Raw genomic sequence first — 17,678 nt, 5'->3', positions numbered from 1 at the left:
CGAAGAGAAGTTGCTATTTGCTTCACCTTAATAAAAATACCTTTCGACGAGGATGGGATTCGAACCCACGCGTGCAGAGCACAATGGATTAGCAGTCCATCGCCTTAACCACTCGGCCACCTCGTCTGTGGTTATTAACGCCATTGTAGTCTGTGGAAGAGACTTACTTAATTGGCTGAGTTGTCTTTCGATACAGACAGGATAGATGACCTATAAACATACCATGCTCTGCAAAAACAGTTTTCCCAGGATTAGAATATGTAACCTTGTGATCCAAAAATCAATTTGATAACCTTTATTTCATGTTGGTAATTTGGTAACTGGAGACCATGAGAGTCCCGGTGAGCTAACTAACGGGCTACATTATCACATTATCATATAATAGGCTATCTTGTCAGGTATACAGGCTTTCATTTGGTGTCATCTGCATTATGATGGATTGCAGTGTATGTCAGTCAAGTACAGGAAAATTACATTTCATTACCTGCCAATATGGACTCCGAGGAATTCAAATAAAGACTACAATATATGTGGCGTCAATGAAAAAGCCTGTATTGATACGATTGACTTTGTGTATCGTTCTACATTCTTCATATTGGTTTAAGTGTAATAACCTTCAAGTGACTGGCCCATATGGCCTATTATTATGTAAACATGCTCTACAACGAAAGAGGAAATACTAAGACACAAATGTACAACTGTCAAATAGAATATGTGTTTACTGCAACAATTGAAGCAGAACCAGAGGCCAGCAGGGCCACCTGAGACGTATGATCTATCCATTTGTGCGCTTTATTTATTGCACAAAACAAACACAGTATAAACGGTGCACACCCCAGTTTATTTGGGGTCTGAAATCGAGGCTGCGCACCCTCAAGTCGAGAGGCCGTCTCTTCAAGAAAATAAATCTAAAGCAGACAAGCCGTATATGAGAATGAAGGGTATCACTCCAGCTTTAAGAACAGCCGGGTTTCAGATTCTTTACTCTCTCCACTTTTCGTAATTTTGGGGCAGGAAATTTTTTCACGTAAAAAAGTATGCAAAAAAATGGTAATTTTGACGTGGAAATAAACCCATCACCTATAGTTTAGTCATGAAAATGACTGATATTGTCGGAAAGAGAATACACCTAGGATTAATCAAGCAAAAAATATAAAGAAAATCGTAACACTGAGATTTTTACAATAACCCGACGAGCGAGGCATACCAACACGGCTCACAGAACGCATATGGACGGTGAATCTGGGTCAACGGGCGAATCACTTCCAACGCGTAGACATACAAAAAAGTGAAACTCGGGCCCAAAACCAATTAGCACCAAAAACACATCGCTTCTTACCCTTTTTAGCCATGCCAGTATTAAATGCCACTTCGCAGCAGATTATGAGAAATACGAACTCAAACCCAGACCCTCAAAACCCTTTCGTCACATTTTTGTCTTGGAAGAATTGGTGTGTGCACCGTTAACTAAATTCTCTCGCGAGGTTTTGACATACATAGCTTGAACAACAAGTATATACATATATCTTCACCTCATAGGAGGCGTTACTAGTTCATAGGATCAAAAATGGCCTAAATCTAAAATGCATTGTATATTTGTCCCATATATCATTCGGATAGATATATCGCTTGATATTGAAGATAATGTGGCTGATGCGTTCGTTGATATATCACTCGCTCTGAACTGGACCCAACTAAATCGTTTTGTTGACGATGTTAGGCAATGAATAGCCTGTTATCTAAGCCTAGCTAGCTGTCAAGTCTCTTTCGAGTGAGAGGACGAAGAGACCCGGCACGTAAATAGGTTTAGATAACAGGAAAGGCAACTTGTGTAGGTAAAGAGTTTCGAAAAACAATGTAGGCACAGGATCTAAGCAAAATCACTGAAAAGACCTCGGAAAGAACTGTCCATGGAAGCCAAACGGGATCCATGTGGGCATGTAGGCCGTGTTGATCTCTTCAAAGGTGCGCGCGTCCAGGATGAGCAGGTAGTTCAGGCCGCGGTCGGCGTCCAGAACGCTGGACAGAATGACGCCGTCGTCCTCGTGGGTACCGTTGGGGTCGGCGACGAAGTTGGGCTCTCCGGCGAAGTGGTTTGGACGGGACCAATGGTCGTCACTCCCGGGGACACAGACGTTCTTCTTCACTATGGGGATGGAGCCGTTGAAGGGGGAGGAGGTGGCGAAACTGGTGACGGTGCCGTAGAAAATGCAGTACCTCTTGGTCCGATACTTTTCGTTGATGATGGGCAGGTCCAGCTTGTTCATGAAGTCGCCCAGAGCGGTCTTGTTTACGAAGGGCTCGACTTTCACGGTCTCCGCGGTCAGGTTGAGGAAATATCGGGTCAGCCTGGCGTAGGAGTCCATTTTCCGCAGGTGTGTGAGGTCACGCAGCTTGTCCAGGGACAGGGCCGTCAGGAAGGGGGTGGGATCCGGGAACGTGATGACGTCAGCGACGACGTGCCCCTCTCCGGTCTCGTACGCGTTGACGTGGTGCGTGTAAAAGCGCGGGTCGGCGCTCAGCGTGCTGACGGACCCGTTCTTAAGGTTGACGGCGTGGATCGCCATCTTGTCTCCGGACACCCACTCCATGGCGTACTGCATCTCCACGGTGGTCATCAGCTTGATGAAGTCGAAGTACAGCGGCTGGAGGAAGAAGATGGCGTAATTCTCGGTCAGAGCGAAGCTGTGCATGTACGAGTTCTTCTGGATCTCAAAGCTGCCGATCGTCTCGATGTGGCCGAGATCCTTGATGCGGATGACGCTCAGAACCGAGGACTGACCAGGCAGGTATGACGGCTTGATGACGTAGCTTATGGAGTGTCCTGTGCTCGGCTCGACCACGGGGTGAGCGCAGGACAGGTAGACAGTCGGCGGGCCGACACCGAAGCCGCTCTGACCATCTCCTAGCGGATCGGGCTGCACGACGCCGATGGTGTCCAGCGTGTCGATGTTGAACTCGGGGAAGACCCAGCCGTCTGTCAGCGCGGCGTACGTGGCGGAGTCGCCGGCGCCGAACTTCCAGACGTTGATGTCGTTGTTGTCCAGGGTCTTGGCCAGGGCCTCCAGACGCTCGTACAGACTGAAGGGTGGGTCGACGCCGAGAAACGTCACCATCGGCGCTATGGTGTTGGCCTCGATAGACCTAGGGGGATACAATAAAACACGTGTTTTCGTTTCATAGGTAAAAGTCAGCCGTAGGGGCACGTGTCTCTGGGCACGTGTTATGAATAACGGTCACGTGTTATGAATAACGGAACAACAAGACACGTGTTACAATTTAAAAGGTAATCATTTTTAAAGGTAGTCCTGTAGCGTTTTTGAGTGAGGCCGAAGGGGCAGTAGTGGGTATGGTATTGGAAAACGAAGCTCACCCCTGCTTACACTGAGCAACAAGACACGTGTTAACGTGTTAACGAAACAGCAAGACTTCTGTTATAGTTTAAAAGGTAACCGGGTAGCCATGTATACGTAGCATTTTTAAGTGAGACTGTAGAGGCAGTGCCAGTGGGCACGGTATTGCCTATTGGAGCCCACCCTCTTCTCCCATAGCCTTTTAACTCCCAAACCAAAGCCATGTACTTATTTTGTTTACACCTGCGTCCAGTGAGGAAGGTCGTCATTTTGAGAGCCATTCTTTGTCATCACCTGTCTTAAACTGCACATAAATTAGTAACAGTCTGCCTTTTAGTAACAGTTAGAGTACAGTTTTCATTCACCACATTCTGTTTTCTTAATGTGTTATCTTAGATATATATATTTTAAGTGACCTCAAAACTGAACCGAAGTGAGGAGTGCCATAGGTCAAAAGACCGTCACAGAACTATCACCGAATGATTAACCATGCCTTCAACATGTACTTTACGCCTTTGGGTCATACGTTAAAGAAAGCATCCCCTGCTTATAATTAGCATTATTATAAATCTAAGTTGCTTGCTTGTTGGTCTGACTCACTGCGCTCCTAGCGGTCGGTCCTGCAGAGGGGGTCATTAACCCCAGCCAGCGAGAGACGTGTAAACACGTACAGGCTACTGGTTTTTGTCATCTTATTTGTTAGCTAGAAATACCTGTAGCGTTAGACAACCTGATCTTTGATTGGTTGGACACATGAAAAGTTGTGATCCAACCGCAAAATTTCAGGTCATGCACTGAGCTACCTGGGTTTAAAATTAAGTTGCGCCAAGCAAAATGTAGTTATTTTTATTGCAACATATAAGTATTTAACAAGATGGCGACACACTCAAGATCAACACGCTTATCTTCATTTCGTCATCAGAAACAAACTGAGAGTACAAAAGAACATTGGGAACAATTACAGACAAGCAAAGTATATAATAAAAGTAATGTTGAGGAAAACACGTAATCATAGAATATAAGAAAAGTAGTAGTTGCGTTTGCAAATGTGCAAGTGGGTATTTCGAGCACGGCATATTCTCGTGTTGTATTGCCCCCACCTGTTGTAGATGCCTGACTTGATGAAGCTCGCGGAGAAGTTGAGTGACTGCGGGGTGATGTCGATACTGTGCAGCTTGGCGAACCCGTCAAAGATGTCCACAACGCTTCTGTCTCCCACCTCGTACCGCGCAGGCGCGTTCCTGACCTGGAAGTGTGATATGATGATGAAGGTTGTTAATCTCCAAGCAGATCAGGCCTACTAGTACTATAAGATAAAGCTGGCAGAGGAGTGAAGCCGGTCAAGGAGTGTGTATGCGACCGGAGGTGCCCGTTTTAATTATTCCTATTGGCCGGCTATACTCCTTGGCCAGCTTTGATACTATCTTATGGCACCGTAGGGTCTGCTTGGAGACTAGAGGGTTGTAGCAAGGTAGTTTGTACCAGACTAATTAACTAACCTGGCTATGTATATAGGGAGAATAGTTTGCTATTATGCTATAGTGTCCGAGTCTAGCCTTCGTGGACTGAATTTTCCTGCGCAGGGTGGGGTTAGCTTGGACTGACTCTTCTGGCCAATTATTCTCTTTTTGCGGAATTCTACTACCCCTAACCCCATAGAAAGGATCAATGAAGGATAACAACGAAGTGGTGTTGACTGTAGCCTCCTTGTCGGCTGCAGTCATTTTTTTCGATGTTGAAACAAACGTTGTTACTGTGTTAATCACTTATACAGATGAGCTCTCAAGTTAACGGGTTGGAAGCTGTGGTTACAAATTTGTTTGGATGAGTGAATGAATGGATGAATTGATGGATATATGGATCGATGGATAGATAGGATGAAGAAAGGAGAGAAGGAAGAAATGCAAAATTCGATATGCACGTTTGTGGCGTCTGTCTCCATTACCGTTGCCATACATTGTACCATGCAATAAAGTTCATTCATTCATAACGACAGAGGAGTCCCCACATAGGCGTGTAGTAAAATCAGCTGTCTACACCGTATCAATGTTTACAAGCGACACCCTACCTCGCGTCCTTCGCACCTTTCCTATTGTTGACTTAGGGCCAAGCCCACTCAACGCCCACAGGGTATGGGGCACTGACATTCAAATAGGACAACGTCCTCAAGCACACTAATACAGGACCTTGGAAGCACGCGGTGTAGGCATGGTCATCTAGATCTAGGTCGCCGGGTCCAAATGTTCATAGTTCGGTCCAGTTATTTGAAGCGTCACGTTTTCACAGCGAGTAAGCAATATGTCTTACTTACTAAGACATGCACTATATAACGTTAAGTGAGCTAGGGTTACGTAAATGCTCTACTGGTTAATCTTGCAAAGAGCAAAGTGCAACAAAATGATTCTCCTTTGGTTGTATGGCGATAGTATTGGTCGTCATTCTACTTCTTGAGCATTCATAAATGTTGCATTTTGACAAAATGTTAAGAATATCCCGATTAAGGGCCTGGTCATATCCGTCATATTATAGATTTGTGACTTGGCCGATGCGGATAATTTAGGGGGACATTAGTTCACGAATGAGTACTAACTCAGTAACTGAACTACCCGTGTGATAAAGGCCCCTGACCATATGCTTGTTGACGGCCGGCTCTGTCATATAGTCGCGTTGAAAATCCAACGACATAAAGTAAACCTTCAGAGATTGGTTTTGACCTTCCAGCCAAGGCAATAATGATGAAAAACAACGCACTTAAACACCGGTGTTCCTGATCAAAAACGTGCGCGTGTCGTGGCGAAAGAAAATTGCACTAGTTATTACTATACGATGACAACATAGACGTATACGTCGACGAAGGTTAAACATCCAGGTGGCAAGATACGCCAGATGGCAGTTACTCAAGCAACTGAATATGGTTTTGGAAACGGTCAGACGTTTTAGATATAGAAAGTTAACACACGGTCTGGAACATCTGTATCGAACGTTTTCGCGGCCCAGGTATGACATAACATCCGTTATCATCAGTGACACTGTCTGCTCTTTGTGGTATAGATACGTATACTTTTGAAAAAGCGCCATGCTTCAACATTACAACAATTGAGGATAACCGCTTCACCTGGTACTATAAATCGTACGACGAAGGTGACACAACTTTCCTACTACTTACCAGTGTTCCGCTGAGCCATTTGGGGATGGGGCTGTTCGACTCGAACTTCATCGGTGTCTTGTGGAACTCATGCAGGTTCGGTTGGAAGGCGAATCCCACCCCGTCCTTTCCTGGGCTGACGGAGAGCGCCCCCTGTCGGAGAACCACGCACAGCAGGTACAGCAGGACCGGTGTCTTCAACATTATCGTTGCGACGGGCTCCGAGTGTATGGAAATGTTTTAAACGGAAAGTTGGAAGGGAAATTTTCTGTTTCCAGACCACTGGATCGCTCTCTTCTCTCTACGTCGTAGAGCTTCAGTGACCGGTCAAAGTTCTTTTTATGGGGGTGTGTTTTGTTATTAACTTAGGTTATACCAAATATCTACGTAGAGGTAAATTAAGGGGGGGGGGGTAACTTTGTTTTATTTCCCTGTAAAAATTTGTGGCTAAAAAAGATGTATGTATTCATGTAGTCAAAGTTTAGTACATTAATGGACTTTATGCTTTCCTCGTGTAAATTACATAGATGGCTTCCATTACATATTTTGTAAATCTTCATTTCCAACCCTCCTCAACATGACATGGAGTTAACGTTGTTCCCCACTTCAAATACTTACCGCCGACGTTTAGAGTGGCGCTTTGCAATCAAGGGACTTCAGAGGTTTGTGGTTAACTTGAAATGAACTCAGTCCCTCATAGTAATCCGAGAAACAGATTGAGATATTTCAGTCCCTCATACTAATCTGAGAAACAGATCGAGATATCTCAGTCTCAAGAAGATATATGACAAAAACTCATAAACATAAAACCTCTCTAATTATCTCATGGTCGTAAACTTTTGAGTAGACTTCTGTAAAAATGCATGACCTTTACCTCTACAAAACCCAACATATGATAACTCAGGCCATCAATGTATGATATGATATGATTAATGATGTTGTTGATTTATGCTCATGATTGATTGACATTATATGATTGTGCAATTTATTGTATTGTATAAAATGATATGATTATTGATGTTATTGATTTATGCTAATTGATTGAATTGTATTTATTGGGTTGTATGTAGAGGACTCTAGGTAGAATATGTATGAGCTGATGGAGCTTTCTAATAAGCAAACAAACAAACAAACTTTATCCTTGTGCCAAATTTATTCTATGAGCTTGTTATAAAACCACCTGCATTAATTTTTGACTCGTGCCGTACGTATTACATAAGCTCACAAACGTGCTACGTATGCAACAAGGATGAATTATCTCTTTGCTTTGTTAGTGAGAATCTTATCAAGTCAATTCAGCCCTGTTTATGTATGTATGCATGTATGTTTTACATTTTACAGACCCTTGGCCTTATGCTACATGTCTACAAACTATAATATAGAATCACTTTAACTTATTAATTCTAGCAGTCCACAGCCGTCTATTCCTAGCTTGTCCAGCTAACTGTTCGAAGGTTGAGTGTTCGCAATCCATCAGCAAGGAACCTTCAGGCCTCCGCTCACATAAGCCTTCAGGGTACGCCTGGCCAGTCTGCTAATTGTTTAGAACATTAAAAGACAATATATAACATTACAAAAGTAATAAGGTTACTCATAACTTATAGCCCGACTAAAATCGCGCTCCTAGTGGCCGGCCCTACAGAGGGGGTCATTAACCCCTGCCAGCGAGAGATTGTAAACACAGGCTAGGTTACGCAGAGATACAATCATAGTGACATTGTGTTTACGTTACCTGTACTAACATCGAGTGAACTGATATAAAGGTAGTATCAAAAGGTATGTTTCTGACAGGATTTGGGTTCACAATTACATGAGGAATGGTTAGCTTGATATTGTCACAGTGTGTGATGTCAGATGAATGTGCTGCCTATGTGAAAATGAGCTTTCATGAATAAACAAAGGTTGAAACAAACAAACAAACAAACAAAAACAAAGCTACTTCTAAAATACTTGATAAAGTTAAGGACAAGGCTTTCCTGTCCTTATTTTCATTGATTTGAAGCTACAGTACTTCTTCTTCTCATTTTTTCCATTCCAACTCTGAAGACAAAACACTGTCATTCTACAGTCGGATATACATGTGTGGCTTTGAGGCCGCGCTAGGCAATAGTTTTATAAGTAGTGCTACCCAGATTATGCTTTCCATATATATATGACCTGTATTATGACCTGTATTGTATGTATTGATGTTGTTGCTTGTATGTTATTGATTTGTATGTACTGGTGTCATTTTTATGTGAGGGAGGGCAACTTGTAAAGGTTGTTCGAACCTGTTTTGCCCTCCCAATCACTGTGTGATGAATTCAAATAAACAAATAAACAAATACAGCTGTAACAGAGAAAAGCTCCCCATCATCAGTTTCCTGCTCTGTACACCCATTTTACCTGCTCAATGTGCAATGTGTACAATGTTTAGAGCATGCCCACTGAATTGTGTTGACTTTACAACAAATATCATCGATTATGTATATTAAAATCATATATACATACCGGCACACTCCAAGTAAAGATAATAAAAAAGAAAGATAATGTACACAATGTCATACTGATAACAATTAAGTCAAGAAAATGTCATAAGAACAATACTGACATGTCCTTAGCCATTTGACTCATTGTACAGCAAATATCTTGATGAAGAAATGAATCACTGTGTCTTTTGTACGAGCTGATGGTATTGTGAGTTCGGACTTATTTCTGAGACTCCGTCCCGTGGCCATAGTCCTCTTCCTTCTCTTCTTCACAGTACGTGCTAATGGAAATGCTAGATGAACGGCGGGGGAGGGTTTGTTTGGTCAGGTCAGCTGTACTCTCCGAGGGTAAAGCCAAAGCTTGGTCCGATTCTGTATGCATCAAATTTCTGTCAAGCAATGTACCATCGATGAGCCGATGGTTGCGGTGTGCCTTGGCGGTGACAGCTCTCTTTTGGTCGCTGCTCCCAACTCGTAATCTTGTTTCCGGTATGGTCATATCATAAGCCTCGTCGTCCTTGATCTGGGAGTAAGTGTGGGTTCTAGTTGGGTCATAGACGTCCTCGTCTTTTATTTCACAGTACGTGTCAGTAGAGAGGACAGAAGAGCGGCGTTGGGGGCTCTGTACAGCCCGCTCAGTACCCTCTAAGTCTAAGGGTGCAGGCAAAGCTTGGTTCGATTTAGTGTACATCGGATTGCCGACAAGACGCGTTGCGTCGATGACCTGACGTCTACATTGCACTAGAGCGGCAGCAACGGGAACATTTTGAGCAGCCGTGCTCAGCTCACTGTTGTCCCCTGTGTATGGCTCAGTACCCTCTAAGGGTGGAGGCAAATGTTGGTGCGATGTTGTATACATCGGATTGCCAACAAGACTCGTTGTTTCGATGACCTGATGTCTACACCGCACTAGAGCGGCAGCAACTGGAACATTTTGCGCAGTCATGGTCAGTTCGCTGTTGTTCCCTGTGTTTTGCATGTGTGTGGCGTCTTCGTCATCAACCCCCTCGTAGCAGTGTGTAGAGCACGTTTCTTCTGCGACATCGGCGTCAGGAGAATTACGATGTGACCTGTTAGTGGCATCTCTTCCATTTTGAGCGGTCTTTCTCCTACTCATGCATGTGCAGGCGATCGCGATCAGAAACACGAGGACTAAAAGTACAGACAAACTGAAGACGAGCGGTACCACATATCCCATGTTTTGTCCGGAAATTGGCGATGTTGTTGTGGTAGACAGAACAGGGAGAATGTGGGGATCCCGCTGCGTCACAATGTTCAGCCTTGTACTGTTGGTTGTAATCATTCTAACATCGGTGGTGTTCTTGACGTATGTTTTAGCCATGACAGTGAATTGGTTGTCACGTAACTGTTTGGTCCCAAACTCTACGTCTACTCCTAGTGTACCTTTGGGTAAATTTGAATCGGGGCATTCTGAGTCAGCTACTCTGTTAACTACACTGAAATAGTTAGCCTTGAAAACAGCACCCTCTCTATGACGGAATAGAAAGCAAGATATATTTGTAATGCTAGACTGCCCTTCAGACATAATAGGGTTTGCCTCCCTGTTCTTGACACTACGTATTTTCTCGTAGCTAACCACCAAGGCAATGCCACCGCTTCTTTTGTTTTCTGAGATTTCTACAAGATTCAAAACCACGCCGTTCTTCAGGGGCAAAGCTATCCTGTCATGTTTACTCCAAGCTTCCACACACAAGTTACCGAATGTTTCTCCTTTCAAAGCGCCGGCTACAACAACAGACGGTGGCCGGATTGTAAAGGGGACAAACATAGTTGACGAAACATCTGATTTTTGTTCCTTGCAATTGTTGCAGTGGCTATCTTGGAACTCAGTCCCGTTGACAGAAGCCCATCTGACTTGAAAGTCTTTTGTCTCAGTTGCATATGTGAGGCAAAGACCCAGGTTATCGATGCGAAAGCAAACATTTTGTTTTTCCACGTTAAGACTCCAGGCCATTTGGTTCCCTTGTTCCCATTGAACGGGGCGCTCTCCCCCTACACTAACTGTATTGAGTGACAGCCCCGAAAGTGTTCTCTCACTCAGGCACGTCAGAGGGTTGTGGCTTAGGTTCAGGACCCGCAGATCGTAAAGAGAGTTCAATGAGTTTGCGGAAATGACTTCAATTTTGTTGTGACTCAGAATCAGTGTGTGTAGGAAGGCAAGACCACGAAACCATCCGCTCGCTACTTCCAACAGCAAATTGTGGGACAAATCTAGCATTGCGAGATACGAGATTTCATCGAAACAACCATCTTCTAGTTTTGCAATACGGTTATAGGAAAATGACAAGTAGACGGTAGAGTTGTGGCGTTTGTTCCAGCCGGAGAAGTAATCCCGTTTCAGCAGCGACAAAGTGTTATGATCTAGATGTACTGACAGCAGGTATGGAAAAGCGGCAAATGCATTGTTTTCGATCGTGCTTATTCCAGCATTTAATAGAACAAGGACCGTCAATGACGATGGATCGAATTTTCCCAGGGTTTGCGAGGACAGGGTTCCGACGGTAACGCCTCGCAGGGCGACCCACTGGGCAGCGGGGAAACGGTTGTAGTCAGAAAGTGAAGCACACCCTTCGTAATCACCACTTAGGCAAAACAGGCATATGCAAGTAATGTTGCGGTAGAAATTGTCACGAACCTTGATGTTGTCGGGCACGCAGGCGGTCCAGGGATATGATAAGCACTTGGGGCTGAGAGGCTGGAGCTGTGTCGGCGTGGCGCTGCCGAGAACAGAACAGATCACCAGGAGCCAGCAGACGGTCAGCTTCATGATGGCTTTACATCCACAGCTTTTACACGTCGGTGGAGCTGAAAGAATTGTCCCTTAGGCTGCATAAGATATATATTGATGTCAGAACTCCCATAGTGCAAAAATAAGCAAATATCAAGGACTGCTCTATTATTAGAAAGAATACCATAACTAATGATAAGCCTATTCCATTGTAATAATATATCAAATAATTATGTTATTCCTTATTGTTATGTTAACTAGGTTTGTAAGCTTTATCCTATGCCTCTACTTTGTACTTTGTGTAATAGTTGTTGCCATACATGGTATCATGTACAATTGTCGTGCAGTAAAGTTCTTCTATAAAAAGGAACAGAACTTAACGACACCAAAAAAAATCCATTTGTTCGGCATCACCAAATTTTTCTGGGAAACAGCTAGATGACGTCACGGTACACCGACTGTGAAGCGAGCAGGAAGTATAATACATGACGCCGATCAAGTCCTGCCATTTTTTTTACTATTGTTTCAGTCAAAGGATTATAATATATAACGCTGGTTCACCTCTTTCCGTTGGTTGTAACCTCCAACCTTTTGTCTTTAAAACAAGGCATATCAAGTCGATCGACAGTGGTTTCAAACTTAAAAATTTTGAATATATCTACACTACCAAAAATGCTTTTTCTTCTTTATCTTGTTTTGCTTCCTCACAGAAAAATTTTCTTCCAGGAAGAAAATTATTTTGTCCCCAAGAAATCTTAGAAAAATGTGCTTGTCCATGGGGCAAGCAAACTTTTGCTTGTCAAGTTTTTAAGAAAATTTGAGATTTTTTTTCTTGTATTTCTTAAAATGCTTTTTCTTGTTTATCTTGTTTTGCTTCCTCACAGAAAATCTATCTTCCAGGAAGAAAAAAAAATTCTTGTATTTCTTAAGAGTTGAATCTGGTTAGAAAAAAACAAGAAGTTGTAGAATTTTTTTCTTGCATTATAAGAAAAAATAAGAAGATTTTGCTTAAATGTCTAAAAAAAAATTTGGGGTTTCTCGTGTTGCTTAAATTTTATTCTCAATTTTCTTCCTGCAAGAATATTTTTCTTCATATAAGAATTGTCCATGGGGTAAGCAAAATAAGAAAAAAATCATTTTTGGTAGTGTAATATTGAAATTTGAAACCACCGTCCGTCGTTTTGTATCCCTAGACACAGGCTTTGATATTAAAGACAGCCGTAAACATTGGTACAGTGACTGTTGAGTTGACCGGTCTGGCATGGAAACACATTATCACAAACAGGTTTATTTTCGAATTAATTTTCTGTTGTATCTTGATCTATAGCTTTGGGCTAAAACGAGTTACACAATAATTGGTAGGAAGACGTTTGAACATTTAACTCGATGTTATATCAGAAATTATACAGAAAAGTAAACATACATACGTAGATCATAAAACCACTTCTGTCTGTTTCATTGGCGGATTCTTTGCAAGGAGAGATTTAAATACCTGTATCAGACACAGAATCCCAGAGTGATCCCAGGGTTTTTGTGCCTTTGTAGTCGAGTCCTTTGCTAGCTTTGTTTCCTGTGCCTGTGTTCCCTCCAAGGCCTTCTTCCGCACTGTTCTGATTTTTTCCGCGTGACTCATATATATGAATGTATGTATATGAATATAATGCAATGACGTTATATAAACGCCCTTGATATATGTAAAATACAATGACGTGTAGACGTTTGCTATTTTTTGGCCAAAAATGTTTCCACGGTACTTGGAACATGTTTTGGATCTTGGTGAATAAGATACTCATAGTTAAGATAGTTTCTGTGGACTGAAATAAGTATAGAATTTTCTTTGAAATAAGAAAATAGATCAACTTTTCCGTTGATCAAACCACTCTCTATAGAAATGTTTAGGTATGCACAGTTGCAGACTAATATTCGCTCTTTATGTTGAATTGACCTAAATATTCCGTCTGAATGGTTGTGTAAGTGTCGCATTTTAGTAGTAAGGTTATTATAGACATTTTCTTTTAGCCAAAAACAGCAAATATGCTTTTAGAATAGCCCCTTCCTTGTCATGTGATAGAATAACCGCGCAGTTGTTGGAACGCAATTTTTTTTCTATTTGCTTTTGGACAGACGAGGACATTTTGGCACTGCACTCAAGTTAGTAATTTTTTAACAGTGCCACATACACTGTACAGACAAAAGATGAAGGTAATCTTTTCTTTTACCTGCCCGACCAACGTCGAGTACCGGGCATCTTTACACCTGGGTGAAGTGAGGAAGGTCGTGTAAAGTGCCTTTCCCAAGGCCACAACGCCGGGGGCACGTCGGGTATTGAATTCGCAGGACGACAACTAGATTCCAAACCGGACGCTACACACGACGCCGTGTTGGAATAAATTATTGGCTGCCCAGACATATTACCGTCCTATTGTCAATTCATTAAAAAGGAGCACATCTGATTGGTCGGTTCCATCTGGCTAGATGGGAATGAATAAAAAAGGTTAACGCCCCTCTCGAGGTACAAATGGTAACAGATAGTCTCTACCAGACTCCGGCCTGGGCGGATAGTGACAGGGAACTTTAGCCAAGTTAGGAATAAAAGCCTAGTAGAAGTTACATATAATTGGCCTAGGAGTGACTTGTCCAGACTGCAAAGTACTGACTGAAATCTCATGGCAGAAAGTGAAGCACACCCTTCGTAATCACCACTAAGGCAATTTATCCAAAAAGTTTATCCAGAATTCGCTCCGAGTCAAGTCCTGGATGTCTAAAACAAATTGCAAAACTACCGGTTCTGGATATCCACCTTGTGTCTTTATTCATGTGACGTGTTCTAGACATTACCCATAGTATTATGGATAAAACAGGTCCACCCCTACGTCATTGATTTTCGAGTAGATGAGGGTTTCAGGAGGGTCTGCATGGGGGGTCCTGACAACGCTTTACGCTAAATTCGGGACGGTCGACAACGCTTTACGTTAAATTCACGAAGGCAGGCAACGTTTTACGCTAAATTCAGACAGGCTGACAACGGTTTACGCTAAATTCTGGAAGGCTGGCAACACTCGACAGAGGCGGGGTCGTGCTCCGCAAGAAAGATTGAAATTTTGACTCTCTGAAACACTATTCCCTGCATTTTGAAGGGAAATTTTCGCTGGCAAACAAAGCTAAGTTAAATGGCATTTCTAATTAAAGAGTCCCAGGGGTTCAGCGTAAGCTTATGAGGGTGACGCCAGCCAACTTATTTTTGCCACGTCGAGCGCCGAAGGAAAGTCCGGGAAAATTTTGAAATCCTGCCCCCCTGAAATGCCAGTTTTTTTTGGCTATTATAGAAAACTAAGTGAAATTACATTTCTATCAGTAAAAAATGTGTTTGAGGTTGACACGTCACATCCCCCAGCCATGATACATATTTTTTACGAAGTCGATGACCGAAGGTGAATAGAGTGGCAAAGGAGATCCGGCTAAATTTTGAAATCTTGACCCTCTATAAAACGATATTTTGTGCATTTTGATGGGAAAATTTCTATTAGCAAAACAGATCTTTGAGGTTGACACACATCCCCAACATATTTTCAGAATTTCGAGTTCCAAAGGCGCGAGGCGGCACAAGGAGGACCATGGAAATTTTGAAATCTTGACCCTCTAAAATGATTTTTCCTGCATTCTGATAGGCAAATTTTGCTGGCAGACTAAGCTAACTTCAATGACATTTCAATTTGCAAAAAAAAAAAAGAAGATTTTTGAGAGTATATACCATATTTTTACCATGTCGATGACCGAAGGTGAAAGGAGTCGCAAGTGAGGTCCGGCGAAATTTTGAAATCTTGATCCTCTGAAACGCAATTTCCTGTGTTTTGAAGGACTAAATTTACTGGTAGACTACGTTTCGACTTACGAAATTTGGGAGGCCAGCTACGATTTACGGGTAATTCTTAGGCTTAATTACGCTTTACGTGAAATTTTTAGGCTAGATTACGCCTTACGTGAAATACACTGGCTACGCTTTACGGTAAATTTTCCATCCTCACTACGAATTACGTGAAATAAAATAGCTTGCCCTACGAATTACGGGAATTAAAAAGGCCTGCCTACGCCTTACGGAAAAGAGCATGCAGACCCTCTTTCAGACGGGCCATAAACTCAATCATCATCTAGCCAAATTTTGGTTGGATCAAGGTTGGATGTTCTGAACACTGTATGACTGATATACCTCTTTTAATCAATGAATGGATGGCTTCCGCGTGGCCAAGATATCGTGGGTTTCCAATGCACATTGAGAAGAGTTCTCTAGTTTGCTGTTCATTACTCTTGCATTTTAGTGGCACGGGTTGTCTTCGAGCTTCCGAATCCTCTTCGTCCTTGATCTGAGAGTAAGTGTGGGTTCTTGTCGGGTCATGGACTTCCTCGTCTTTTATGTCACAATACGTGTTAGTGGAAAGGCTAGAAGAATGGCGGTCAAGGGTTGGTTCGGTCTGGCCAGTACTCTGCAAGGGTAAAGCAAAAGCTCGATCTGATTTTGCATGCTTCAAATCAAGCAACGTACCATCGATGAGCCGATGGTTGCGGTGTGCCCTGGCGGTGGCAGCTCTCGTTTGGTCGCTGCTTCTCACTCTTGTATCCGGCATGGACATGCCATGAGCCTCTTCGTCCTTGATCTCGTAGTAAGTGTGGGTTCTAGTCGGGTCATAGTTCGGCGCGGTGGTTACAAAAACCAATCGTGCCAGAGGGGGTATAATCAATTTTTTTATCTATTAATGAGAGGACATTCAAACATGTACAAAATATCTAGGTTAACTTAACATAGAAAGCGGATATTAGTCTGAGTTCCTGCATAACTCGACCATCTTTAGAAGGGTTTCATGTAAAGTTAGTCAAGTACCGTAGCTATTTAGCCAGATTCTTCTCGTTTTTCATCCAGCTGACACGTCTGCTTGGAGACTAGGTAACAGACGGCCTGGCCTGATCATGAACAGTATGAGTGAGCCGTGTCAGCTTGAGTAGTTTGTTCACACGGAATATATATTTCGGTGGTTACAAAAACCGATCATGCCTTATTTCAACATATTCACCAGGGGGTGAGGGGGTATTATCAATTTTTAGCTATCAATGAGAAGACATTCAAACATGTACAAAATATCTAGGACAAATTAACATAGAAAGCGGATATTAGTTCCTGCATAACTAAACCGTCTATAGAGTGGTTCCATGCAACGCTGGTCTATTTTCTTTGTCTGACGTAAATTTTACAGTAAATTCCACACGTATTGTACTCTGTAGACAAGTATTTATTCATATTTTTTTCTTAAAGAGATGGCCAAACAATTAAAAGACTCGCAAACTACCACTTGTCTAGGTCTCGATGCATTGGCAAAGATATACAGAAATTTAAAATTTGCAAAACATTCTATGACAGACTCATTATGTTAACCGCCACACACCACGTGTTTCCCGTGCGTCGGTCGGATTAAACTGATTTAAAAGCTTATTCCTTTTTCACCAAAATACTATAAAGGCGCAGATAAAACACAACGAGCGTCATAGACACTTATTGTATCCTCAAAGCAATGTTGGGTTTGTTACGACTTGTGCACCGAACGGCATAAGAGAGGGAAAGTTTTGTTTCTGTGTTTTTCTTGTATGATTGCCAGTTCAAAGGCTACTCTGGGGCCCGGCACACAGTTCGCGATAATTCCTCATCAGTAGCAAAAGAAGGCTTCGAACGTGTCGATCATGAAGCAGACCGTCTGCTGGCTCCTGGTGACCTGTTCTGTTCTCGGCAGCGCCACGGCGACACAGCTCCAGTCTCTCAGCCCCAAGTGCTTACTAGCTCCCTGGGACGCCTGCGTGCCCGACAACATCAAGGTTCGTGACAGTTCCTACCACAGCATTACTTGCGTATGCCTGCCTTGCAGTGGTCATGCCCGCGGTGTGTGTGCCCCTCTTTCCGACATCTCAACCTTCCCTGC

The 17,678-nt window shown here is 42.9% G+C and overlaps 2 protein-coding genes and 1 non-coding gene across 3 annotated transcripts in view; 1 reads left to right on the top strand and 2 right to left on the bottom strand.

The window, feature by feature from the left end:
- LOC118409729 (3-oxoacyl-[acyl-carrier-protein] reductase FabG-like) overlaps positions 1-17,678 on the top strand; it is an 876,245-nt gene that overhangs the window by 283,660 nt on the left and 574,907 nt on the right. The window lies entirely within an intron of this gene.
- Trnas-gcu lies at positions 45-126 on the bottom strand. Its single transcript has one exon. It is a non-coding gene; the product is annotated as a tRNA-Ser (tRNA).
- LOC118409706 (beta,beta-carotene 15,15'-dioxygenase-like) lies at positions 1,154-6,804 on the bottom strand. Its single transcript, XM_035810962.1, has 3 exons — positions 6,520-6,804; positions 4,454-4,599; positions 1,154-3,144 (listed from the first exon to the last, which is right to left on the bottom strand). The coding sequence occupies exons 1-3, from the start codon at positions 6,700-6,702 to the stop codon at positions 1,881-1,883; spliced, it is 1,593 nt and encodes a 530-aa protein (XP_035666855.1). The 5' UTR covers positions 6,703-6,804; the 3' UTR covers positions 1,154-1,880.

Source organism: Branchiostoma floridae, chromosome 2 (assembly GCF_000003815.2).
Source record: "Branchiostoma floridae strain S238N-H82 chromosome 2, Bfl_VNyyK, whole genome shotgun sequence".
In the NCBI taxonomy this organism is placed as follows: Eukaryota; Metazoa; Chordata; class Leptocardii; order Amphioxiformes; family Branchiostomatidae; genus Branchiostoma; species Branchiostoma floridae.
Note: the sequence above shows the minus strand (reverse complement) of the source record. Positions and strands in the feature narration are given on the sequence as shown.

Excerpts from the sequence above, each read along its gene's own strand:
- LOC118409706 (XM_035810962.1), bottom strand. The coding sequence starts at position 6,702 with ATGTTGAAGACACCGGTCCTGCTGTACCTGCTGTGCGTGGTTCTCCGA. Across the intron at positions 4,600-6,519 it reads AATGGCTCAGCGGAACACTG|GTCAGGAACGCGCCTGCGCG; the intron begins GTAAGTAGTAGG and ends TCACACTTCCAG. Across the intron at positions 3,145-4,453 it reads AAGTCAGGCATCTACAACAG|GTCTATCGAGGCCAACACCA; the intron begins GTGGGGGCAATA and ends GTATCCCCCTAG.